The sequence below is a fragment of the Eleutherodactylus coqui genome, chromosome 3 (genome assembly GCF_035609145.1).
Source record: "Eleutherodactylus coqui strain aEleCoq1 chromosome 3, aEleCoq1.hap1, whole genome shotgun sequence".
In the NCBI taxonomy this organism is placed as follows: domain Eukaryota; kingdom Metazoa; phylum Chordata; class Amphibia; order Anura; family Eleutherodactylidae; genus Eleutherodactylus; species Eleutherodactylus coqui.
The window spans coordinates 272,826,484-272,854,285 of NC_089839.1; the positions used below are offsets into that span (position 1 = coordinate 272,826,484).

General features: G+C 44.6%; 1 protein-coding gene across 1 annotated transcript; it reads left to right on the forward strand.

Moving 5' to 3' along the window:
- The first annotated feature begins 520 nt into the window (after positions 1-520).
- On the forward strand, positions 521-27,802 carry KIAA1614 (KIAA1614 ortholog). Its single transcript, XM_066597437.1, has 10 exons — positions 521-1,049; positions 7,327-8,048; positions 8,129-8,192; positions 12,900-13,031; positions 15,313-16,952; positions 18,235-18,289; positions 20,607-20,847; positions 26,077-26,180; positions 26,922-27,085; positions 27,165-27,802. The coding sequence occupies exons 2-10, from the start codon at positions 7,355-7,357 to the stop codon at positions 27,356-27,358; spliced, it is 3,288 nt and encodes a 1,095-aa protein (XP_066453534.1). The 5' UTR covers positions 521-1,049; positions 7,327-7,354; the 3' UTR covers positions 27,359-27,802.

Below are 27,802 nucleotides of genomic sequence, written 5' to 3' on the forward strand. Positions count from 1 at the left end.
GAGGAGCAGAGAAGCAGAAATAAAAACAAATTTAATCCCCCACCCCCATTGATTTCAATAGGTTTAAAAAAAAAAAGTTTTATTTTCAATTCCACTCCGTTTTTCAAAGGGAACAAATTGCGCATTTGTCTTATTTCCATTAATCTGCTCTTCAAACAGGAAAGAGAGAAGCAAATGGTTAACTGAGGCGAACGGCAGTGAGAACAAGCCCTTACTTTAAAGCATTTTTTCCACACCTGCCTAAAACTTTTGCTCAGTACTGTGTACCAATATTTTCATCCATAGAACTCAACCAGAAAGAATTTTAAATGGACAATATTGGATCGTCGGATGTTTTCACAAGAACCGTTTCATCTGCGGAGAGCGGAGATATTGCTGACGCGCGTCCGTTCGGATGCTTATTTATACGAACCCTCTAAAATAAAAAAAAAAGCGAGACGTTCCTACAGCTTTGGCAATTCCAAGTATTTGAGTTTTTCCTCCTTGCTCCTCCCTCCGCTTTCTCTCTCGCCTAGAAGAGGACTATAATTCCAGGCGTCTCCCCCCTTCTACCCCAGCTGTGTACCCAGGGCTGGTTAGATATTGACTGAGAAGTAGACATTTACTGGGCAGAGAGGGGGTGAGAGTTTCGGAGGAGGAGGGAAGGAGAGAGGAGGTCACAGGCAGAGTGAAGGAAGGAGGGAGGGAGCTATGGCCAGAGAAGGAGACACAGGATGATATGGAAGCAATGTGGCTACAAAATATCTCTTAAAGCAAGCATCACATCTAGTGATACAATTCGTGTTTTTTAACCCCGGACTTCCTGGCACATCTGGCAGCTGAGCCTTCTCGAGGCTAGGATGGAAGCTATTAGCTGAAGCTGCCAGGCTCACCGTCTGCTCGTCACCCTCAGAGATGTGCCAGGGAGTCAGCCATAGCAGAGAGCCGTGTGCTTTACACTCTCGAGACCCCTAGAGCAGAAGCCAGGTGTGCCAGTGGGCTCCATAGAGCTGGAAGGGCCGCAACAACACATGGAGACAGAGGAGGACTCCAGGGACTCTGGACAACTGGTAAGAACGATTGCGCCGGCCTATCCGTAGTCGATGTAATGCTTCTACTAAAAATTTTTGAGTCCCAGTCGAATACTCAAAAGTGGATTTCTAAAGGGTTAAAGTCCCATTACTCAGAATGTCTGGAAAGTATCAGACCTGTTGGCACAGAAGTCTTTTTGTGTGAACGGCTACACTGCACAGTTAGATTAACTCCTTGTGTCCTGTCGAGGCCCAGTCAGAATTCGTAAAACCCGCAGCGTATACGCGATTCCCCTGTGCTCTTTCCTTAAGGCTCCGCTGTCATAACACGAGTGCATGTGGTTGTTTTCTTCATTAATTCCTTTCTCCTTGTGAAAGACAAAATGTTTCCTTCTAAGGAAGAATACGAAAGCCTTGATGGTTTTATAGTGCAAAGCCCATATTTTCCGCTGCAGCGAGATGGAGCGCAACATCTAATAAAACAAAACAAAAAATAGCTAGATCACTGCTTTATAAAGTGTTTTCCCATGGGGGCCGGCTGGGACTGTTGTAGTTTATATTTAGACGTTTCTGATGCTAGCGATTGCCAACCGGGTGCCGTGGGCAGCTCTGCCTAAAGACTGGTGCCGGTAAAAAATACTTAGGCAGTTGTGAGGAACCCCGGGCCGGGCAGAATCCCTACAAGCCTACTGACCTGTTCCGACTCGCGCATTACAAATGCCCCAGATGCCTCACTCGGGGACAGCATTCATTGGGAGCATCGAAGACTGGCACTGTGGTGGAATCAGAGGTTGGCGCCCTTTAAGGGGCATCTATGGCAGGAAGTATGGAAGCTGACGAAAGAAGTTGTGGGTGTCTGTGGTAAGCACTATGGGGGCATCAGAGGCCGAGGTCTTCTAGGGGCATTTGTGACACAATATTACTACTGGGACCACTAAGGGGGGCACTATTACTATACTGGGGCCACTGAAACATGTTAACAGCTAGACTGAAACTAAAACTGATTGTCCCACCAAACGACATTATCCCCTACCCGTAGGATAGCGTGTAACTATCTGGTGGTGGTTCCATCGCTGGTATTCCCAACGATCACGACCACTGAGGTCCCCAAATAAATGAAGCAATGGGACTGCTGGTGATACTCAAGCGATTGTACTCGGCTATCTATAGCAGCGTGACTATTGTACAGCTGTTGTACGTTCTGCCATAGGTAGGTATTCACATGTGCTGCAGACTTTTCTTCGACTGAAAATCGTTTTCATACATCTGACTTGGGCTTTTTGCAGCAGGTCCTTGGATTTCTGCAAGCCCCATTCAAATGAATGGAAGAGCTACAAAAATTCTGCAGCAAATCTACCATGTGTGAATATACCCTTACCGGTGCGTGAGGAAGGCCTTTACAAGCTGCTATAGATATGCTTGTCACATGACTTCTTCATATAGACTAGTCAAAAAATCTTCTTGGTAGAATACTCGTCTTAGACAGACTTTCCATGCAATGTACTTAGCCATTAGAGATGGATAATGTTAGGGTGGTTTCACATCTGAACTGGTACCTCCATTTGGAGGTTCCTTCACAGATGTGGCATGAAATACCGGAAGAAAAAGTGCTGCATGCATCGCCTTGTCTTCCAGTAAAATGCTGGGAAGCTGAGCAGAAACCCAATGGATCGCATAATGGTCAATGGGGTCTGTTTGGTTCCATCATAAGACGGACCCATTTGCCCGCAGGGGTTCTCCTTACCTGCTCTCCGAACAGAGCAAGAAAATGAGAACCCCCCCCCCCCCCCCCACACACACACTATAGATGTAAAAGCAGTCTTAAATACTCATATATAAAAAAGACAAAAATATTAGAGGTGATACCTGATGAAGAGGCCTAGTAGTCTTAAAAGCTTGCATATATAATTTTTCTGGTTCACCAATAAAGGCATCACCTCTATAATATGTCTTTTTTTATACAAGTGTTTTTTAAAGGGCCCCTCTGGCGAAAACACACTTTTCCATCTCTGTTCCCTTCACCTAATTGCCTGTCTCATACTGGAAGTCTCTTCTGTGTATTCCAGTCATTTCCATGCAGTGGATGCTTATCAGCCACCATCTTGAGAGTGAGATTTTTTTTTAACTTTCACTTTCCATCAATCCCATGATGCATCAGCACAGCATTAGTTGAGACTACACCATTTTTGCCTGGCGGATGGACAGTTGTTTTTTTTTAACAACACCACCTACTTTCACCTAAATGAGTACATACCATAAGTATACAGTCAGGAGGATGAGCTGTGATCTCTTCTATTATAACTGTGCGACAGGAGCCTCTAATCATCATCAGTAGTTGTGACAGGAGTGTATGTATCCCCCACTAAGCAGTTTTTGCGGTAGATGCATGTAACAGCATCACACAGACTGTGAAACTGACTAGAAAATGAATTTGTAACACCAAGTATATCTGAGCTGGTCAGAACTGAGGTCACATGACCATCTGAAGAAAAAGAGGTCGGGAGTTTGAGACAGAGAAAAATAACTAAGCAAGGTAACACTAGCTGACTTATATATACTGGGAGTAAAAGATGAAAAAGGAGGGCGGAGCAAGACCCAGTGAGGGTGGTGAAATAGTTCTGGAGTACAAGGTGTTTCAAATGCTGGAGGTGCTGCCAACCAGATGACGCTCCACCAGGGTGGGCGTGAGTATAGCAAAAAAAAATGTGGAAAAATACTGGCGCAACACTCTAAGCTACTAGAAGATAAAGGTCCAATATGTGATAGTGAAAGCACTTCTTTATGATTTCACGAAATAAAAACCAGCAATTGAATATGTGTTTTGGGGTTGAGCCCCTTCGTCAGTTCGGCTGGATTGATCACAACAGGATGCCTGGGGGTGACACAATTCCAAAGGTTTTTCGATGTGCCAGAGGTCCTGTATGAGACAGGGAGACGGGAGAAAGAAGTGCTTTCACTATCGCATATTGGACCTTTATCTTCTAGTAGCTTAGAGTGTGGCGCCTTTACACCAGTATTTTTCCACATTTTTTAAATATATACTGGGAGATGGCTACATAGTCGGTCATCTGACAAATGAACCTGGGAGGTGACACCGGTTACTCCATAACCAACATACACAGGACCAGGACTTTATACCGGGGCCAATCAGCACACATCCGACAGCATGTCACGGTCTTAGCTGCCCAGCTGCTCTCTTACCTATCGGAGGAGATCTCTGCCTGCTGCATAATTTAAGATCCATTCTATTGAGTTTAGGCCATTCCTGAATCCAGAAGTTTAAAGCACAAATGTTGCTACTGAACAAACATCTTTTTCCTTTTTGAAGGTCTTGCAAGGTGCTCGATGCTTTGATGCTCCATTCACGGCTGAACTATTCAGAAGGTGTAAAGCCGCTGTAGGGTTCGCATTTGAAATAGAAAAACAAGCGTTCTTATTAGCATACGTGTATCTTTAAGGCTACCGTTTAACCTTGAATGCTAAAACCGAGGTTTCTCCAGACATAGCAGGGCTTTTATTTATTTTTTATGTACTTTTGCAACTATTCTTTTTATTTGTCCCTTGCATCTGTACTCTTTGTAGAAAAAAAATCAAGCCCCTTGAATTTGTTGTTTTGCTGCAAAACTCGTCCTGCAGTTCCATCTCAGGCAGATATACAAATAATGAGAGTTGTGGTGATTAGATGAACGGTCTTGCCACCTGAGGCCCCGAGAGTGGTTCAACCCTTGGCCTATAAAAGGCTCTCGGAGGCTCCTTGTGTGTAGTGGCCTCTTCTTCCGCTTGTAGAGCTTGTTGACCACTAGTCGCCTCTACAACGCAGAGAAGAGATTTCACCCCGTTACCAGAGTCTGAGAGGGGCGCATTATTGGGATGTGAGGAGCTCGATGGTCGAATTGATAAATTGTCCGCCAATTCTGGCTGTTCTGACCAGACTGGTAGGAGGTGTTGGGACCAGTGGATGCCTGAGGGCACACAAGGTGACTGGGCTCAGGACACCACCAGTAGAGAGGATCGTCTGATCGACAAGCACGAGTAGCTCCAACTGTTTTGCATCCACCATCCAGAGATGGGTGCCACCATTGTTACAGGCCTGTGTCTGTTGGAACCATTTCCAGGTGCTTGGCGGAGCAACATTTGGTCTCACGGTGCCCATTACATGTATGGCCTTTGACACCCACCCACCATCCCCTCCGTCTGCAGAGGCGTCGCGAACAATAAAACTTGGCTGCTACGGAGTGGAACCAGCTTGTCTTCAGCGACAAATCCAGGTTTACTTTGGGGCTGACGACGGCCATGTTCTTGTCTGGGAGACCTAGATATGAGCACCTCCATCCAGCCTTTGTTGTGGAGCGACACACTGCCCCCACTGCTGGTGTGTGGGGGGCTGTAGCATATGACATTCGGTTCCCCCTAGTAGTGGTACGAGGGACAATGACAGCTCAGCGATATGTTCAGGACATCCTGCAGCCACATGTGGTGTTCTTATGGCCGCTTCCAAGTGGCATTTTCCAGCAGGATAAAGCATGGCCGCACACACAAAGGTGTCACAGGAATTTTTGCCACACACTGCGGCAAAAATGACACAACCTTATTGTGTGGGTCAGTACGATTATGGTGATACCAAGTTTATAGAAGTATTTATTTATTTTGCTGCACTACTTTTAAAAAATAAAATATCTTTGGAGAAAAATAAGATTTTCTGCTGAAATCTTCTGATTGCCATAACGTCTTTATTTTTCCATCGCCATACTTGTGTGAAAGTTTGTTTTTTTTGCAGGCTGTTCTGTAGTTGCCATTAACACCATTTTGTAGTACATACAACTTTTTGATCGCGTTTTATACATTTTTTTTCTTGGAGACTGGACTTTTTTTTCCCAAAGACACATAAATAATGCGTTACTGTGATAGATCGGACTTATCGGACTTATAAGGGAAAAGGCTGTTTTTGCTTTTTTTTTTTTTTTTTAATGGCCTTAAAGTAATAAAACATGTGTTTATTTTTTTTAAACTAATAATTACATTTTTTTTAGTCCCCATAGAGGACTTGAACTTACAATGATTTGATCGCTCATTTAGTATAATGCTATATCAAAGTACTGCATACCATAGTATTGCATTATGTCACGTCCTGACAGGTAGTCTATGAATAGAGATGAGCAAACCTACTCGGACACGCCCCTTTTTCGACCGAGCGCCGCGATTTTCGAGTACTTCCGTACTCGGGCGAAAAGATTCGGGGGGCGCCGTGGGTGAGTGGGGGGGAGAGGGACAGAGAGAAGGCTCCCCCCTGTTCCCCGCTGCTACCCCCCGCTCCACCACGCCTCCCCCCGCCCCCCTGGCGCCCCCCGAATCTTTTCCCCCGAGTACAGAAGTACTCGAAAATCGCGGTGCTCGATCGAGTAATTACTCGAAACGAGTAGGTTCGCTCATCTCCAACTATGAAGCATTTAGGACCCTAGAATACTGATCGGGACATAATAACCCTTTCCAATCCACTGTCTGACATCTTCCAACATTCTGATTGAAGGCTCCACATCTCCCATGTCAAAAGACGTCCAGCAGGGTACTCTTACTGTATATTACTGTCCGCTCTGTTGTCAGGGGCCTCTCCGGCATGTCACATACTGCAGTACTGGCTCTAGCCAGCAGATGGCGCCATTGTATAATGACAGAAAAAGAAAGCCTTCTAGGAAACCCTGAATCCAAAATTAGATTGCAAAGGGTTAAATGCTGCTGTCAAAAGTCACAGCGACATTTAAAGGGTTAACAGCAGTGATCAGCATTCATCGGAGTAATAAAGAACAGGGCTGCAAAGATGGACATTAGTTCAAGTACTATTATACCCAGTGGGACTTGTGTCTATTAAAGCGACCCTCAAACAAAGATGCCTGAACCACTTCTCTGACTACCCTATACACACTGTGCATTATTATGCATCATTAGTTTAAGACACTACATGCTGCTTTGATTGGCCAGCACTGCTCATGTGGGCAGCACTGGCCTATCGGAGCAGAATGTCATGTTTTAGATTACCAATGCATACTAATGGCATTCAGGTAGTCAGAGAATTGGTGCGGCCATCTTTGTTTGTCCAACAGCGGAGGGTCAATATAAAGATTCGAAAACTCAGTTGATAAATCCTCATGATCATTAAAGGACTAATTGGTTCTACCTCATTGAGTATTCGCGGTACATGTATGGCCAAATTTAGTCTAGTCGCTTGTGATGAAGGCGGACTGCTCCCTCCTACAATATTGGTACAATTCCCTTTTTCTTCACATGGATGCGGATTTTACTCAAATCTTTCTTTTTGAAGTTGCAGATAAGATTTGATTGTGAAAAAGATGGAGATGGAGGTTAACTCGAAAGAGTCTGTATCCCCCACCAACAAGAAGAGATCAACAGGACGGACAAGTAAATCCCCAAGAAAAGTGCGGCCTGCAAGTGGTAAGACTAGAGATCCTGAGCAACCTGACAAGTCGGGGAAGCATGAAGAACGTGGGATGAGGACATCTGTGCTACAGGGAAAGGTGAAAGCCCTGAAGGAAAAACAGATTAAGGAGAAGGAATCAAGACTCTCCGGGAGTCCTAGAAGTGAAGGTGACATTTGTGAAGACGCTCTAGTGTCCCCGCAGCTTCGTACTTACCTGACTGAAGACTTGTTGGATTGTAATAAGCAAGAGATGTATTCTGGGGCACAGCCAGAGTTTTGGGGATCTGATGAGCTTTGGGGGACGTGTAACATCGGTGGATCTTCTGTGAGCCCTTGCAATAGCTGCCAAATAGAAAACTTGTCCAACCCTAATCATATTGAGAACAGTTCACAACTCTGTCCTCATGAATGCTTGCACTCTTCATGTGATAATCCCTCCGGTACCCCATGCACTACAGGGGATCCCCTTTTGTTGAGCTTGGCTGAGCGGGTGGAGAGAAACCGCCAGGAGCTCAGATGTAAGTTCAACAGAAAGGCCGGTCACAATGTAGACACTTCACAAGGTGGTTTGCCCAGCCAAGGACACTCATCCAAAGACGTCAGCTGTGAGTATGGATGTAGGTGACACCGGCTACAGCTCAGTATTGTATATGTTGTGTAGAATTACTGTTCATTTATATTGCAGGGTTGTTCCCTGGTGACATCGATGCTGATTCTGGGGTATCAATACCTATAGCAGATGACTGCAGGTGAGTAACGCATCATAACTGGGGCAGATTAGCCCGGGAGATGATATAGGCAACATATAACCTGATTCTCACGGCCCAGGAGCACTTCTGTCAAACTCATCTTTGTCTTCCAGAACCTCTCTTCTGCTTCTGCAGCAGATGCAGCTACCCAGTGTGGAGATCCTGTATCAGATCTTGCTTCTCACATACTCTTGTGGGTTATTGTACTTTTTCGGGAATGTATAAACCTATAAAAAGGCTACTTTCTTCTAGTGACATTGGGACTGAGTTGCAATACCAGACACAACACGTGACAAAAGTGGTGCTGTTATGGAAGAAACAGCCACACTTGTCTAATTTCGTAAACCCCTTTTTGGGTGTATTAACATGATGCTGATTTTCTGCAGCAGATTTCACCCTTTGAGGCCCTTTTACACAGAACGTTTATCGTTCCAATGAGCGAAAATGAACTATAATTGTTCAGTGTAAACGCAGCCAACCATCGCACGATAAATCGTTTGCTTTTCGTTCATCATTCATTCTATACAGGCATGAAAATCATCGTTGGCTCGTTCACTAATTGTTCAGTGTAAATGCCGATCGCTCAGTCGTTCTCAGTCACCTATACAGCGAATGTGATCAACTAAACGATTTTTTGTTTGAACGAGCCAAAGATGTATCTGCCCATATAAACAGGCTGCACAAATGAACTCCAACATCATTCGCTCGTTCAAGCAAGAAATTGGCAGGACTAAACGGACTCTTACATTGAATTCAAATTGAGGGGGTAAAATCTGCTACAGTTCCGCACCAAAATCAGCGATGTGTAAACACACCTGTAAAGCCTATCTTCACACATCATCTACACCCACCACTGCTATGGGGTAATAATACTGAGTCGTCGTTAATCCTTGCAAGAATCCTGCAAGAAACTTGCTGGCTTCAAGGTAGAAAACACAAAGATATTCTAGAACCCAAGTTGAAAAAAATGAATTGGCTTTTTGAAGTGATTATTCGCCTAACAGTCATCCCATGTAAAGGTACTTTTAGTCATAGCATATCAGAGCAAATATCTGAACAGATATTTAACCCTTTCCAATCCAATTTGTATCCTGGTTTTCCTAGGGGGCTTACTCTTTTTCTGCCGTTATACAACAGCGCTATCTGCTGGCTAAAGCCAGTACTGCATGAGGTGACACATTGGATAGGCTCTGACAGCATAGAGGCTGGCAATATACAGTTAAAGAACCCTGGCGGACGTCTTCCAACCTCGGAGCTGTACAGCCTTAAATCATAATGTCTTCAGACGGCAGACAGTGGACTGGAAAGGGTTAAAGAGTTTCTGCACTTTCACCTTTGGAGCACTTTTGCTGTCGGACGTTTTTGGCTCTTGGTGGCAGCTGAACACTGCCCCATATATCGCTGCATGTGGCTGTCTTCAGCTGCTGAATCAGCTGCGACCAACAACGAGTATCTGTTTGAAATGTGTGTTTTTTTGGCACTTTTTGGTGCCTTTTTTGAGCCAATCCCAGGAGTGGAGTTATACTACTACTTTCTGCTGCGTCCACTTCTGGATTTGGCTCGAGAAGCTGCACCAAAAACTGCTTGTTTCCAACCTAAAGGGTTGTACGGACCAGCGGCACATCATGTCTGAATGTTACTTAAACAGCGACTTCTTGCATAACCGCCATTACACCGTTTATTAGATGCCATGTATTGTATATGGTTTTATTTCATAACTTTGTATGTGCAGCTATAAGGATCATTTCTGTGTCGGCTGTTGTACACTATCCTACCAAAAGTGATTGGACACCTCAGCAAGAATGAAAAGTAGTACTAATTTATGTATGTTAGTACTTAGTGGGGCTTACTTTGCCTCTGGTGACTTTGAGTACTCTGTGTGGCATACATTCTACTAATGTCTGATGCACTTCAGCTATTTCCTTCCATTCATCCTGCAAACATCTGGCAAGTTCTCTCAAAAGAAGATGTCCATATTTCCTCACCCAACATTTTAGTTCATCCTAACAATGTTCAATAGGGTTCAGGCCAGTTCAATCGCGGAACATCCATATCCTCAAACCAATGTAAAATAGCGTTGGATTTGTGACAAGGCGCGTTGGCTTTTTGGATGAATTGCTGCCCATTCCCAGAGTCCCCAGCACATTTTTGTCTAAAATGTCAAGTTACACCTCTGTGTTCCTGGTTCTTGCAGCTACAACCAATGGTCCAAGACCATAACGGAAGCTCTGTCTTACTCAACTGTTAGCGCAACACACTGCAAAGTTGTTCCCCAGGCATCCCCTCACACTCAGGTACATCCACTTGATTTGAAGACAAAGTAGTGTGATTTGTTACTCAATAGAACACTTTTCTATTGCTCAACTGTTGAATTACGCCGCTCCTTGCACCACTGTAGATGGGCCAATGCATCTACTTTGAGAGAACTTGTCAGACGTTTGCAGGATGAATGGAGGGAAAAAACAGCTAACGTGTATCAGACATTACTAGGAAATATACCACAGGAGGTATCCAATGTGATTAGAGCCAAAGGAGGCCCCATTAAGGTCAACCCAAATTCCAAAAAAGTTGTAAAATATAAAAGTAAAGCAAAAAAGAAGGCAATTATTCAGAAATCACCCATAACCATTTTTATTCACAATAGAACGCATATCAGGAGGGGAGAGGGAGATATATTTCTATCTTACGTTTAAAAAAATTTACTAATTTAGAAATTAATGACAGTAACACCTCTCACAAACGTTGGGACAGGGGTAACAAAAGGCTGGAAAAGTAAGTGGTACTAATGAAGACCAGCTGGAGGGTCAATTTTCTACTGAGTCACATGACTGTATAAAAAAAGCATGTTAGAGAGGCAGAGTCTCTCAGAAAGAGTCAGAGGTTCTGTGAAAAACCTCAACTAAAATCTGTGAAACAATTAAAAAATGTTCTTCGGTCTATATTTGCAAGGACTTTGACTATCCCACCATCTACAGTACATCATTTTATCAAAAGGTTCAGAGAAGCTGGAGAAATTAATGTGCACAGGGAACAAGACCGACGGTCAATATTGGATGTTTGAGATCTATAGGCCCTCAGGCATCACTGCATTAAAAACAGGCATGATTCTGTAATGCAAATCACTGCATGGACTCAGGATTACTTCTAGAATTCATTGTCTGTGAACAAACGCAAGTTAAAGCCGCATCATACAAAGAAGAAGCCATATATCAACACAATCCAGAAACGCCAACGTCTTCTATGAGCCAAAGCTCCTTTAAAATAAACTGAGGCAAAATGGAAAACCGTTGTGTGGTCATAGGAGTCAACATTTAAAATTATTTTGGTAAATCAGACGCCATGATTTAGAAGAGAGGGACTATCCAGCTTATCAGAACACGGTTCAAAAGCCTGAGGTTTATGGGGTGGCATTAGTGCCTATGTCATGGGCAGCATACACATCCTGAAAGGCACTATCAGTCCTGAGCAGTATATAGAGGTTTTAGAACAATATATGCTCCCACCCAGACAACATCTCTTTCAGGGAAGGCCTTGCATATTTCAGCAAGACGATACTAAACCACATCACAACAGCATGGCTTCACAGAAGAAGAGTCCGGGCGCTGAACTGGTTGCCTGCCTGCACTGAATGGCTGTGATTGGCTCATCGAGCGCCGGCTGTGATTGGCTGGCTAGGGCTCGATAAGCCAATTACACCGTGCGCTTTGCCGGAGGCGGGGTATTCAAAGCCCCGTTACCAAGAAAGAAGCTCGGCTGTGAGATGGGGAGGAAGCAGCTTGTTGGAGACCATTGGGAGGCATTGGGATGCCGCGGACCAGGCGAGTATAGATTTTTTTTCTTAATGCAGGTTAGCTAGGTCCTATTTTCGGGTAAGGCCTTCTATTTCAGGCCTCCCCTGAAAACGAGTAGGTCATATTTTCGGGAAAACACAGTAAATCATTTTTTTTTAATAAAATTGAAAAATGTCTCCCTTTCACCTTCTGATATGTTCAACTGTAAATAAAATAGTTGAATTTTTTTTTCTTTACATTTCTTTACATGTTACGCAGCGTCCCAACTTTTTTGGAATTGAGGTTGTATTAACCCATGTAAATCCTATTTTTGATTCTTGCTGAAGTGTCCGGTTACTTTTGGTAGGATGTTGTATATGTGCTTGGGGGTTTAGCTGGCATGTAGACATTGTGTTTCCTCTGGTTTGGAGAAACTTTTAATTTTGCTTCTGTCTTTGGGGCAGATCTGACTATCTATGAAATGCTAGAATGTTGTGGGACATGTTAGACAAACCTCAGCATAGAGATATATTTATACAGGAGATTGCAGCCGGTATGCAGTCATCAGCACTCGGCACCCATGGCATCTGGTGGTAGATGAACATCTACTTATTGACTATTCTGTGGTTTCTCCTCCCGCTGCATATTAATATGCTGCCAGAAGTGACCAACGTCCGTAATCTTTAAGCCTAAACCATATGCCGTGTATCACAATCTCTGATCTCCGAGTGTCCTTGCGCAGTCATTTCCAAAATGGGTTATGCCCTAGTTTCACCTCATGGTGTATTTTATTTGTGTCTCTATAACCAGAATCCATTAGGGGGCGCTGTCGGTGTCAGTCACTGTTTTCATCCCGCATGTTTTATACATTCTGACATTGGCTGATGCACTTAGGGAAGTGGCGTCATTCTAAAATCCCTTTCTAATCCTCTCCCAGGGAGCTCAGCGTCCGTCACGAACAGGCCAAGCAGCTGCTACACAGAGCACGGATGAAAGCAAAGGGGGCCAGTCCCTTGCGAGCTTCCCACTGTGTTCTACCACATCCACATTCGCAGCCTTCACTTCGCCGGTAAGCAAGGATGGGAAGGAGGTGGTGGGGGGGGGGGGGGGGAGGTTTGTTAGAAAAAAGAGAAATTAAGACAGTAAAATGTATTAAGGGACCAGAGAAGATAGAGAATGTGATTAAAGGGATTAAGAGCTTGTGGGGAAAAATCAAAAACCAAAGCATGATGCGCCAACAAAAGGGAAGAGTCCCCGAGAGTCCTGTGTGTCACCAGTTCATCTTCCTTGCTGTGCGGTTTAGCGAACGTCGTCCATACTGCTCCTATACGTTGTGATCACAGCGGTAGTGGCCATGGTGAATCAGCTCAAACAATGCCAATGAACAGAGCAACATCGCCTTCTACGCAGCTGCCTGTCTCATGTAATATCCATGTTGGTGCCGTTGTTTCATGTTGGATTTCTCAGCTCATAAAACTGTTCATTAAGAAGACAATGCTAATGAAATGTTTGCCTACTGTACTCTGCACAGTAATTATTTCCCATCGAGGTGTCAAGAATAGCGCTATTAGCTTTATATATGACAGTCCCTGCCTTGTAACAATACTCCTCATCTGTAGTTCTGTCTACATTATGTAACGCATGACAACCTGCTGCTTACGATCTAAGAATCCAACTTCTTGGGTTAATCATTTATTAAGTTGAGCAGGAATGGCCACATACCTTAACAAACCATGAGATATCATCATCCAAAGCCATCGGTAAGAGAAGCCAACTCCTGTATTAGACATTCCTGAAAAGCATCACTGATACAATTATTGTCCCAGTCCTTCGTATGGATTCCTAAGGTTGGCCACAGTCAGCCAAATGCCCTATCACTAATGTTGATTGGCAGTGAGACCTCTTGTGCTAATGGTACTATTCCACGCTGATTATTGGGCCCGAATGTTCTTCTGAACGCTCGTTTAACCCAACAATCAGTCCTTATAAAAGGACCAACGATTGGCCAATGATCAAGCGAATACTCGTTTGTCGGAGAGATGTACAGCCAGCCTAGGGAGACAAACGCATCGTATTGACTATAGTTCATCCCCATAAGGTGATTCTTGGTCCATGTGAAGGAAAATGAAATGAGTTCTAATTGAAATGCATTTCGATCAGTTCTTGTTAGATTGGACTGAAAACTTGAGTATTCTTGAAGCACCAAAAAGGTACTTTTACACAGGATCATTGTCGGGTGCCTAAATGCCCAACAGCAGTCCCAACAATTATGCTTTCACACAGGAGTGATAATTGCTCACTGAATAGAGATCTCTTCCGGCCACCCGCCTCCATTCAGAGTGAACAGGCAGTTGTTCATAGATCAATGACTGCCTGTTTACATTGGACAGGTCACTTGGTTTTAAGGTCAGCTAAAAACTAAGCAGTTCCTACAGGTCTTCGATTTTTGTTAAGAGGCATGTCTGGTCTTGTGTTTACACGGGATGACAGTTGACTGTAATCAATCTTTACTTGGGTGACTTGGTCTGTGTAAAAGTACCCTCCATGAGTTTTCCAAAGTAACTTCAGTTTGTTACCCTAGCCCTGTATTTAAATCCTCTGGCTAAGACAGATTGACCTGTTAGGGACCCTCAACCCAACATGTAGCACTCAGGGAAAATTCCTCCAGACATGCACACAATGGGGCAGATTTGCTAATACCGTCTAATACTTAAACAGTGCAAACTTACACAGTCTTAAAATATGCCGGATTTACTCTAGTGGCTCCTGCTAGATGATAAATCTGGTGTCTCTTTAGGCCGCCTAGTCTAGCTTCATACCACCTTTTAAATTGGCTTAGCTTACAACCAAAATTGGGGTACAAATTTGGCGTACAGTTTTCATTTTTTCCACATAGCCATGTCCCTTTATCGAACCTGTCATCAAGTGTCTAAAACCACATAAATGTGGTGCAACCATGTAAGACCGTTTTCTGGCACAATTTGCATCAGAAGCCTGACAAGTTTTCACTAGTAGATCTGTCCGATTTATCTTCGTTGTAAATCTACATGTGGTTTTGCAAACTAATTTACATATGGATTTCACGATACAATTGGAATCCACAAAATATCTTCTAGTAACCTGTGATGAGTAGGGATTGCCGCGTGTTTGAAAACCTGCATCACATCATAAAATCTGCACATGGTGTGAGTGAAAATCCCATTCACATGCATTGTGATATCCTCAAAGTAGATGAAATGTGGACTATCTTATGAATGTTCCCTATTACATCCGGTCACGATGATGTCATCCAGATTATGGTTTCACGTACGTTTTGGCATTATCCTCTCCTGTTTATTTCTTTTACGCAGGGGTCTAAATGTGACTGGTGGTGTAACAGACGGAGGATCTCAGAGCGACAGCTCAAGTAGTGACTATTGTTCTTGGCACAAAGGTTCTCGAGGGAGTTCTCCATCTCATGTACGTTTCCAGGATGAATCTGAAAGAGATGTAGAAGAGAGATATCGAGAACGACAGCACATTCCGCAGACGTCATCTGTAACCAGCACACCCCCACCAAAGAGACAGGCAAATGGGTCGCCCTCCTGGACAGAGCAATTGTCACCATCTGGTCATGGACAGTGTGGGGCTTGTGGCTCCAACATCAGAGGATCTGGAGGCAGTCCAGCTGCTACTCATGGTACTAACCTACGAAATGTTCACTTAGGTTCCAAAATTACTCAGGATGGTTCCCTTAGCACACCTCTGGGGGTCAAGCCTTCTCCTCACTGGATCCTACCTTCACAACCATGGCGAGTACATACAGAGTTGATCCGTGAGACGCACATTGGCGGTGACTCCACTGCAGATTCCTCTGGAGAAGAAGATGGCAGCAGGACTCACAGCAGTACAAGTCATAGATGGGGAGCACACAAGTTATACAAAAACAGTTCACCAAATACACCTGAGCATGGAGCTATGTTACGCCCAACACGCTCCTTCTCAGATACTCAAACAAGATCAAACCCTGAACAGATCATCAAAGGGAAAAACGGTACCTCTGTTTTTGCAGTAGAAAGCAGATTCAAAGAGAAGTCAGCCATTTTGGAACCCAATTCTGTACTCAAAATATCAGAATCAAATCCACAGGTGGCGGCCATGACTAGTGGGTACTATGTTGATTCGGTAAGACCTGGTTTAGCGAAAATGCCCCAAGACATTGAAGGTAAACCCACAAGAAAGTCTAGGAGTTTAACTCTTGATATGGAAAAGGGGTTCAACACGTTACATGCAGAGATAGAAACAGGGAACATTGTGTTAAATTTAGATAGCAGACAAGGAACAACTGATCAGAAAGAGGACAGAGCCCATAGTGCCCCCAAGGTCCCGTCCATTCCAATCATGGTCTCTCAATCAGATTCTGGTAAAATACAAGGAAATCTTTCTAATCGTGTGCCTATTCCTCCACTGGGAAAAGCACCCACCATAGTGCTATCTAGAAATGGTAGACTCCGTACCGAGAGTGTCAATCAACAACTCGTACAAGGAGGAAATAAGGTACCAGTGTTTCAGGACAAAAAGGGAAATCATTCCAACCTAGTGCCAAACTCTAAAGTGACCAATCCTGATCTTCTCGGAGATATAGACAATCATCATCTGCCTACATCTGACATGAAAGGAATGGAGTCCAAGGTCAGAGAAGTGTCTTCAAATTCAAAGAAACAGTCAGAGGAGAAGAAGAGCAAGGAAGCCAAGGAGAACAGAACTTTTGGGAGGAAACAGGTAAAAAGGGAACCAAGGGACAATGAAAGCTCTCACACTGGTACTAGACATATACACGGTGAGAGAAATAACTCCCCTAAAGACCTTCGGGAATCTAGGAGTAATCCTAAAGTTGGTAGTCAATCCAGGGAGGAGACACTGAATGAAGGGAACTTTCTGACAAATGAAAGGTGCACAGAGAAACCTAGAAGTAATGGCCAACAACAAACTGCAAGCAATGAGCGCACAGGTAAGACAGTCTGACATTTTTATGGGCTTTATGAATAAATTAGTGTATACATAATATCAGCCGTAAACCTATAGAACCTAGAACTGGTCTACAGTCATAGAGGACATCAAGAGCCAAATGATAAAGCTATTATCTGATATTCCTTTACTATACAGCGGTTACCCAACTTATAACATTAAAGGTTATGTACACCTTTGGATGTGTTTTTAGAAGACCTTTTGTAATTGGTTTTCAGTAAAAAATTTCAGATTGTTTGATTTCTATGTTTGTATTGTATTTCATGGTACTGCAGCCTGGAGGACTGAAATCTTAGCAAATTGTGTCTGTCAAAGTAAACTGACAGCATCTCCCCGAGCTGCTCCCCTATTGTGAACCTGCCTTCACTGCTTTTCCACGGAGTAATTATAGAGGACTGTATGGCAGTGCTGGGGGATGGTGGAGGAGAGCAGGAGGACCGAGAACCCAGAAAGCTCCTATTACAGAAAGCTCTTTTTGCAGTGAAAAAGAGCAGCTTCTGTAAGCAGCAGCTCCGAGAGTGGATGAGATAGATGGAGACAGCTGTGTAGTATTGACTGGGCGTGATTATGCTACACAGCCTCTGAAAGGAGAAGTGAGGGTGAGCTCCAGAAACTTGCAAACCAAATAGGGATAGAAAAAGGACTAAAAGTCAGCGATAAACGAATAGTGCATGAAAAGTGCACAATGGCTACGAGTTTAGACACAGTGATTATCGCTGAAAAGATTGTTTTTGAGCAAATTTTGAGCGATAATCGTTGTCTAAATGGGCCTTAATACAGATAAGTCTTTGCCTTTAAATCTTAGAGCTGTCGAAGTCATAAATCATTTCCTACATAGAGGACAGAAGCTTCTTCAGGGTCTTTACAGAACACAATGTGTACCAGAATAATAAAGGAGCAGCTCATCCTGGCTCAGGTAGAGGGCAGTACTATACAAGTAGTACCGCACTGTACTGTTGTAAGGCGCGACTAGATAACCAGACGGTACAGGCACTTCAGTAATACAGGGGTTTTACCAGTAAATTGCCTTCTGATTGTCTGGACCTTCTAGTAAAGTACATGTGCCGCAGACTCATGCTGCCTATGGCATTGTATGCTGAATCTGCTTTCACATTCCGCTGGCCAGGAAGAAGACCATTGTATGTTGAAAATATTGTATCCTGACACCATTGTAACTGTAGGGATCCCTGTACATTATGCAGAAATGTTGAGGGGTAATCCATTGTGAGTGATGGATTTGACTTATTGGTTTGCTTATTTCTAAGGGTCCGGTCCAGTTATTGCAACCAAAGACAGATGTATGGAGGCGGCACATGAGAGGTGAGTCGAGGGGACACTATACAAAAGTCTTACCTTGTCCTCTTGTCAAAGCAGTTTATTGGGTGTATCGGTTTCCAGAAAATATGGTTGACCATAATTGCCCCCATTACCGCTCCTCACAATTATCCCCCAAAGTATACGTCCACATGGGATGGATACACTACGGATTTCTCATTGCTGAATTGTGGGCAGATAATCCACAGTATTCATAGCAGCAGCAAAGTGGATGAGATTTTACCAAATCCCACATACTATAGAAAAATCTGCCAAGAAACCGACCTGCAGAGCAGAATATGAACCCACAGCATTAACACCCCCCCCCCCCTCTTCGCTGGACGTACCGGAAAAGTTTTAAAAGCAAAATCTGACTACTTTTTTAGTAACTAATCACAAAGTTGACAATCCATGTTGGATCTGTAATGGCAACAATGTTGGTTTCACAAAGCTGCCAAGAAATGAACATAAAGTATAAATCTCTTGTCCTGTGCAGGTTATTAGTCCAGAGTTCATATTCCTTAAAGGGAACCAGTCATGTCCCATGAGCACCATAGTTTATGGGCCGTGGAGTCCGGTGGGGTGTGTTTATACTTGTCTGAGCTTGGGGCATCAATTGGACCCATTTCAGGTTTATGTGTATGCAGTTTACACTGTTCTCCGAGTGTGCATGTACTGATAGCAGAGATGAGTCCGCTCAATGCACCAAGCTGAGACTTCCCAGGCTAACTGTAAAGATATGGGGAGCAGAGCAAGTATAAAGAAAAATCGCACCCCCGGATTCCGCAGCCTCTATCCTATGAGCCCATTATCTTAGGATGGCTTTATACGTGACGACTAATCGTTCAAAAAGAGAAACAATAGTCATTCTGTACATGTGTGGCCATCACCAGGGGGATCAACGATAGCTTGCTAGTCATTTCCTTTCAGTTCACCTAAATAGTCGCCGGTTGATCAAAAGTCATCAGATGTAAAGTCACAGTTGTTCATATTGAATTGATTTGCACGGTGATCCTTCTACAAGCAGTAAGTTGGCAAACAACCAATGAACTATTATTGCTCTGTGCATAAGAATGGCTGCCGTTCATACGCTTCAGCAACTTTTCTGAACAAACTATCTAAGTGGGAGTTACTCAATGTAAAGGTACCCTTAGTTTATGGTAGGACATGGCAGGTTCCCTTTTAACCCAATAGAGACCACACGGTGTAAATATATTGCACTTGGTTTTGCACTTTAGTCCCGTACCATTGTAAATATACGGCGTAAGTTTAAAGCTCTTGCAGTCTGGCAGGGCAGCTTGGGAACACAGCTGTTAGAGACAACCAAGGAGAAGACAGAAGGGGTTTATAACAGCTTCTACCTTCTCTTTTCCAGCCTACATAGTACTCAATAAGCGTATATGCAGTGAGCATAGGAAGCAGTAGTGCCATTTTCTCTACAGGACCCATCGATCACATGATGGCCAGCGACCCCTGGCATGGCAGAGCTGCTGGATATTAGACCCCAGCTCGGGTCTGACAGTGACTAATGTCACACTAGCAGGATGTTTCCCCTGTAACTGGGGCACCTATAGATGCCCCAGTTACATCGAAAACTGTGAAATAAGAGGAAAAAATGACCGTATGAATATGACGCCATGTGGGACATGGATGTTAAAAAAAAAAAAAAAAAAAGTGTTGCAAAAATAAGTTAAAAACAATTACAGAATAATATGCAAATGTATAAAAAAAAAAGAAAACCCACCATTCACGCAATGCTAAACCATCGCCAATTTGTAACCCGAGAGCATAAAAATGTATATATCAAAACGGCCAAAACAAACTGGGAGCCCATTCCTGTAACGTCTATCATACAAAAAGGAAACAAATAGTGAAAGAAAGGTGTTAAGCGTAGCCCTGTATATGCTGAAAAAAATGCAGCAAAAATAATTTGGGCAGGGAAAAAAAATAGGGCCTAAAAAAATACCAGATGCATAAAATCATTAAAAAGTGCTTAGTCCTTTAAGGCACACCGTCATCACCTCTGAACCCCATAAACTGTCTCTATGGGAGAGTTCACGCACAGAGCCCGCTAAAAAGTCATGCTGTATGCACCCACCAGCTTGCACAGCGCAAGAACAGCGAGTATAAAACATACCTTCCCGGACTCCCGGTGCCCTCGCCATTCAGCGCCATAACGTAGTTTATGGGGCTCAAAGGTGATAACAGGTTGCCTTTAAGAGGTTAAAGTGGCTTCAAAGAAAGCTCTTCCCTTTAAGATGTCATTCACTGATGTAGTGATCTAAACTTGTACACGACCGTCCTCTTGTGATTTCCTTCACAGCAAAGTTCAGTCGGAGGTAAAAAAAGGAGACCTCCGTAGTGGAATGAGAAAGATCTTCTCCAGCATCGGCCTGACGTCGCGGCCCAAGTTAGAGCGGTTCCAGTCTTCTAGTTTGGAGCAGATCACTCCTCCAGACCTTCACAAAGGACACCCATCAGCCAATGGGGACAGGGAGTCGTATGTCGGATGTGAGAAGCTGGGGCGGATGAAGAAGAGTCCATCTCTGCAATCTCTGAAGCTGGTGAGTGGCTTAATAAACATGAATCATGGCTTGTTCCCTATGCACAGTGGCTGATAAGGACACCTCCTCAGCGCCTGGCAGCTCCTTATCTCCCTCCAGCACCTGCCTTATCTCTCCATATATATTATATGCACAAAGCAGAGACACTTGTTCTACACTGCTAATAAAGGGCTAATCGTCTGATCTGACCTGTTGACTCCGGCACTTTAACCCCTTCCTATCCAGACAGTGCATATTAGGGGGTACTGATGCCTAGTCTGGTCGTAGATGTAACCTCAGGAGGACCCTTATGGGTTTATGTGCTCCTGTATATCAGCAGTTGACTCTCCAGTATAACTTCCATAGACGGTTCATATCATTAGATTATTCTGCCCTTCCATCAAAATGCCACCTGTAAATATAACTCTGCACTTTGGTCCACCAGCCTCATACAATCAGTTGCAGACGACTACTCCTATAATAGCCCATGGGTGCTTTCACACAAGCTGGAATTAGCCTGCATTCCGCACCCAAGTCCGTACATTATTCCGCCACTGCAAATTCCGCACCAAAACCCGCAAGTCTCATTACGGATTTTGATGCTGAATTGCTGGCAGAATTAAGCCATTTTCAATCCCCCATCGTTATCTCCATGGACCTGTGCTGACTCAGGTGTAGGATTTACCGCGGTGTCATGCAGGCTACTTCTGCCCGTGTGAAAACCCCCTCAGTGATACATAATCTACTATATCATCCACCCTTTGCAGAGGCTGTACACCAACAGCTCCATTCACATTAGACTATAGTCATCCAAACCCAACCGTTTCGGCAGGACCAGACACCTCACATATGTGTATGGGGGAATCTCGACATTCCTCCAACGGATGTTGGTGAAAAGAAGGATCATGAACATTGAATTTTAACTGTCCTTCCTGGAGATAAGTCAGAGCCGTTGGGGTGCAGCTTACCTCCCTCTTCCCCTGTAAGGAAAATGTTTTTCAGTATGGGGGAGTCTGGGGAAAAAAGCTGCCAGCAAAAAAAATTTTGGCTGCAGCTAGTGAAAGTGTGAGTGCAACTTAACAGAGGGACCAACCTCTGTGATGTCCATAAATTCTGATAGGGCGTACGGACAGGGTTGTCTAGTTGGCGTAGTTTACTTTCTTCTATTGTATTCCTTGGGTTGGATTACACATACACTGACGAATGGGGGGAACCTATTCAGTCATGTTTACTACTGTTTTCTCTCTTTATCCATACCTTCCTGGTAAACCCTTACAGATAACTTACCTCTCCTTGTCCCCCCCCCCCCTTGTCTCCCTGCTCCACAGCTGCATTCAGCTACTCACCTATTTACATAGGATTGTCAGATTACATATATGTGCACATTGCACATGCAGAAGGGAATTCTTAAGTGTGTATCTGGGCTGTTGGATGATTACTCTACTGCTTCTTTTATTCTACACTTTTCTGCCATGCCTGCTTCTGGAGCTGCAGGGTCCCAGCTTGGTGGGCTTCCCCTGTGCAGCCTGCGCTCCCCAGCCGGTGTGCCTGCAGTATTCCACACGGACCTAACATGTACAGTCTGTGGTTTCTGACAGAAATCTCCTTAGGGCTAAATAACCTGCTGTGTGTGAATAGTGGTGAAGGCTGCAAACATATGCACATAGGGGGCTTTACAGATGAGCTGAATAGCCAAAAAAAGCTTCAACTGCAATAAAAATATGAGGGTTACCTCTACAGAAGGTTGAACCCATTTTAGATTAAAAGAAAAATAAAAAGAACGTGAAATGTGAACCTTCACTTCTAGAAGCTCATGGACCGGAGCGCCTTCACTCTTTATGGGCACCAAATGGTCCCACTACTTGCAGAACCATCTTTTAGGACAGTTCAGCTTTAGGCTGCTTTCACATCTGCGGCGGGATTTCATTTTCCTGCTCCATTCTGGAAGTAGAGAAGAGGAATCACCTGTCCGTGCAGATGGCGGAACCAAATAGCGCCAAACGGACCCCATTGCCTATAATGGAGTCCATTCAGTTTCCGCTCCTTTTTACCAGGGGAAAGTGTTGCATGCAGCACTATTTCTTCTGCGATCTGCGAAAGAACCTCCGAATGGAGATTCCAACACAGATGTGAAGCCACCTTACTGATACACTGTAGCCAGACAGTAGAGATCTGTCCAGCTGCCGTTGATGTATTTAGCAAGATTGCCAGAACTGGATCCAATACTAATTAGTGCCTGTTGTTAAGGGGTTGTACCAAGATTCACTTTTACCACCTGATGAGACTGATCATGGGGGTTTCACTGCTGAGACTCCCACTGATCCCGAGAACAGCGTCCTGTGTCCCCCTCTTCTTGTCACTGCAGGTTTGCTGCACCCATTTGCAGCATTTCAAACAGAATGGCATGGTGCTGCGCATGCGCAACTTCCACTCCATTCATTTCAATAGGGCCGATGGAAGTGGCCAATTGCAAGTGTTCAGCTACCACCACTCCATTCACTCTCCTCCTTACTGCAATGAGTCAAAGAACCTGTAGTGAGGAGGACCAGGGGTCCCATTCTCGGGATTGATGGGGATCTCAGCAGTGAGACCCCCACCAATCAGACTTCTAGCACCTATCCTATGGATAGGTGCTTAAGTCAATCTTGGTACAATTCCTTTAATCATGGCACATATTTGCGCAGGAGTAATATGTTGGATACTTGGTAAATGTCCAAGACCCTAGACCAGTATCCAGATTCAAATGCACGAAAAGATAAATGGTGTCCGGCGCGCCACAGTTTATTGTTGAGCTATTAAAGAGCTAGAGCCGTCTATGTTCTGAGTAATGGCTGTGACCAGCGTGAAGCATGTTTACTGGTTTTTATTTTCTGGGACGCAATTAATAGTTTTTTTTGCTTTTGAATGGATTTTCAATAAACTGTGAATTTGTAGTATTGTTGAATGCTTGGCGCCATGAGCCTCGTGTCATGCAGAGTGTTCAGGCAGCAGAAATGCAGTCCTAAGCTCTTGCTCGCGACCTGAAGGTTGCCAGTTCAACCCCTGGCTTGGGTCAAGTAGCCGGCTCAAGGTTGACTCAGCCTTCCGAGGTCGGTAAAATGAGTACCCAGCCTACTTTGCGGTAAAATATGACATGAAGGCAATGGCAAACCACCCGGCAAAAACAGCCTGCCAAGAAAACGTCATGATGTGACGTCACCCTAGGAGTCATGACTCGGTGCTTATACCAGAGGACTTTACCTTTACCTCTGTTCTTTCACGAACAACAATCTCAGAAAACAAGATGTATCAGATCATACAGCAATTAAGCCGTATTTACATAAAATCGAGGAACTCGTTAAAAGTTTTGAAGAGTGTTTCTTCCCCCAAACTTTCCTGCATTGTTTGCAGTTCCCAATGACAGAGTGCTTAGCCAGTAATCCTCTGCAACTCATTAATGCCTCCCGATTCTTTCTCCTCTTCAAATTATGTTCCCTCATTCCCTCAAGCTCCATTCTTATCACCTCTGACATTAACTAGGGTTTCACCATTAAAATGAAGCCCTGTGGGCATCCAGCGAGTGTGTGCAGGCACCAGGTGAAAGCTTGCAGATCAGCAGGGCCTGCAGGGACAGGACTGACGGCGCGCTCCCCGCTGCTCTAATTACTACAGAACTGCATTATATTATACTGTACAAACTTCCTTCCTAATTGTATTAACGAGTGGAAACACGTACCGCCATCTCGTCGCTGTCTGCAGACCACGGCTAGAATTGTGTTAACTGTCCCGAAGATGTTACAGATTTATGCAAATTTAAGCTTGATCGTTTAATGAAAACGCATGGGACTGTCTATACATCCATTGTCACCAATCTGAAGAGCATTGCTTGCTGTCAGTGAATAGACCGATACATTATAATAACATTATCAGGGCAGGGAGAACTTCTCTCAAGGCATATTTAATATCAGTTTAGACAATTCTCTTTGCTAGACGATTGTCTGAGTGTGAGACCATTTTTTTCAAAATTGATCCAAATGTGTTAACCCAATAAAAATAGAGGTAGTTACCCGTCCTCTCCTCCAGCTCTGCTACCAGTCTGACCGCTGTTGCCAATCCCAGGCGGCAGCAGGTAAGTGCCGTCTCACTGGCATCACCACTCAGACTTTGGGAGCCTTGATGCCAGGAGAACGGCACCTGACCGCTGAGGCCTCTGATTGGTTGCAGCAGTTTGGTTGGTAGCCATTCATTCAAAAAATGTATTGTTTTAACAGATTTAGATCATTTTAACCCTGTTGACTTGATTTAGTTAAAGGGGATTTACAGGACTCTGGTACTGATCAACTGCCCTCAGGATAGATCAATGTCAGATCGGTGGGGGGTCTGCCATCTGGCACACTTGCTCATCAGCCGACTGAAAAGGCTACAGCACACGGGAGAGTGCCGTGACCTCTTCTCAGGCATGTGACATCACGGTTATCGATCACATGGCTTAAAGCAAGTCAGTCTAATTCAACTGAATGGATATGAGCTGCTATGCCAGGCGCAGCCACTATGAAATGTACAGCACTGTGCCTAGTATGCAGAGAATTAGCTGTGATGCTTATACAGCTCATACTGTATGCGTTTTTAGAGCACGCTTGAAATTATGTGTCAGGGATTGCCCAGATAGTTTGGGGTTGTGCATTCCAGGAGACTGGTGCTAGGACAGGTAACGGCAAATGTCTGAAACTCCGCCCTCTCATGGCGGCCAATGGATGGAAGATTTTGTTTGAGGGCAGTTTAATTGGGAAAATCTGCAGCCATTCTCCACCATGGTGGACAGATTTCAGCCTCATCCATTTATTCCATTGTGGGACCACATCCCTATAATTATTAGCGGTTCTCTGGTACTTTAAAGAGATTTTTCCAAAACTTTAAATTTCCCCACAATCACTCTGTCCTTCCTGGTTGGCTGCAGCAGTCACATGTCCTGGTCAGCAGCAATCACTGGATATAGAAAGTCACTACTGTGGCCAGTGATTGGCTGCAGCAGTCACATGTCCTGGTCAGCAGCAACCAGGAAGGACAGAGTGATTGTGAGGCAATTTTAAATTGTGGGAAAACCCCTTTAAATCCTGCTGTTTGGTCTGTTACATAATGCAGATCTTCAAGTTACATTTTATAGGTCAACAATGGCAATCTTCTCAGACTGGGTACACATAGAGTTCTGGTGCTCTGTATTTTGAAGAAGGGATAAGATTTTAACTTGTAGTACTTTCGATTTACCACCAGATGTCACCATTTAACCTTCCAAAAAGAGCATCTTCTGTTCAGAACTTGTTGGGAAAGTCAGACCGCTCTGCCGCTTACATTACAGATGTCAACGCCGCTCCAAGGTATGTTACCGATGTGCAGCGAGGATTAAAGAATAACCCTCAGTGGTAAGAACTGTTACACGTGACCACCACACCAGCAGCCGCCCACTGCTACCACTAGTCCGCCACACCAGCAGCCGCCCACTGCTACCACTAGTCCGCCACACCAGCAGTTGCCCACTGCTACCACTAGTCCGCCACACCAGCAGCCGCCCACTGCTACCACTAGTCCGCCACACCAGCAGCCGCCCACTGCTACCACTAGTCCGCCACACCAGCAGCCGCCCACTACTACCACTAGTCTGCCACACCAGCAGCCGCCCACTACTACCACTAGTCCGCCACACCAGCAGCCGCCCACTACTACCACTAGTCCGCCACACCAGCAGCCGCCCACTACTACCACTAGTCCGCCACACCAGCAGCCGCCCACTACTACCACTAGTCCGCCACACCAGCAGCCGCCCACTACTACCACTAGTCCGCCACACCAGCAGCCGCCCACTACTACCACTAGTCCGCCACACCAGCAGCCGCCCACTACTACCACTAGTCCGCCACACCAGCAGCCGCCCACTACTACTACTAGCAGATGTATAGCAGATGTATAGGGCTGTACTGACCAGCATGAGATCTAGGATACACTCAGGGCTTCCACTTTGGAGTAACTTTTACTAAAAAGGTTAACTGGGAACCCAAAGTAGATAGTTTGTATCGATGAGATCTGCTAGCAGTAACTGTAACCTTTCCTTGTATCCACAGGCGTGCGCTCAGTGTTGAGGACATCGGCTCTCCTGGCATGGCTCGTGCATTGGGGAAGGTAGCAGAGGTTTATCCAGATGGGACTCGCCTTTTGGAATTGCACTGCCTAGAAAAAGGAGGCTTTGGGTTCAGCGTTTCTTCTGGTAACGGAAGGCCAGACTCAGGTAGGTAAAAGGCAAACAAAGCCTTAATCTAGTATATGGTGTAGAGTAGACCCTAAAACCTCTCTGCTCCCCCCTGCAGGTATATACGTGCAGGACATGAGTGACGCTAACACTGCCAAGCTTTATTCTGGCCTCCTGCGAGTGGGAGATGAGATCTTGGAAGTGAATGGAGCCAAGGTGTCTACACTGGGACTAGGACAACTGAATGACATCCTGTACCGTGAATCTGTGTTGTCTTTACGTGTTTTACACCAGAGAAGGACCAAGTGCTGACAAAACACACGGTGGAGAGATGTCACATGGTACTTACCGATGGAAGTTGTCCTTCTCTGCCTCAGGCTGTCACCTCGTGTTGACGATAAATATGGTGACGTTGGTGCCGGGTCTCGAACTTGTGTTAGATTCTTGGAACGTCTTTGTTTACCAAACCATTTTGCACATCTTGTTTTGTACATCATGTTTTAAGTAACAACACTGGTGTGAAATGTGAAGACGCCGCTGTGCCCGTCCAGCCATCTGTTGTAGCCACCTAATCCTCAGAACTTGTACACCGCTCAGTATTATTGATGGAACCAAGATGTTGTCATTGGCCATTTTCCTGAAGTGGATCCCCACCCTTTGCACAGGTCACGTGTTTATTTTTGTGTATTTATGAATATGCCGCTCCTCACTGCCTATTCTGATTTTAATATATTAAACATTTCTGGTTACAATGTG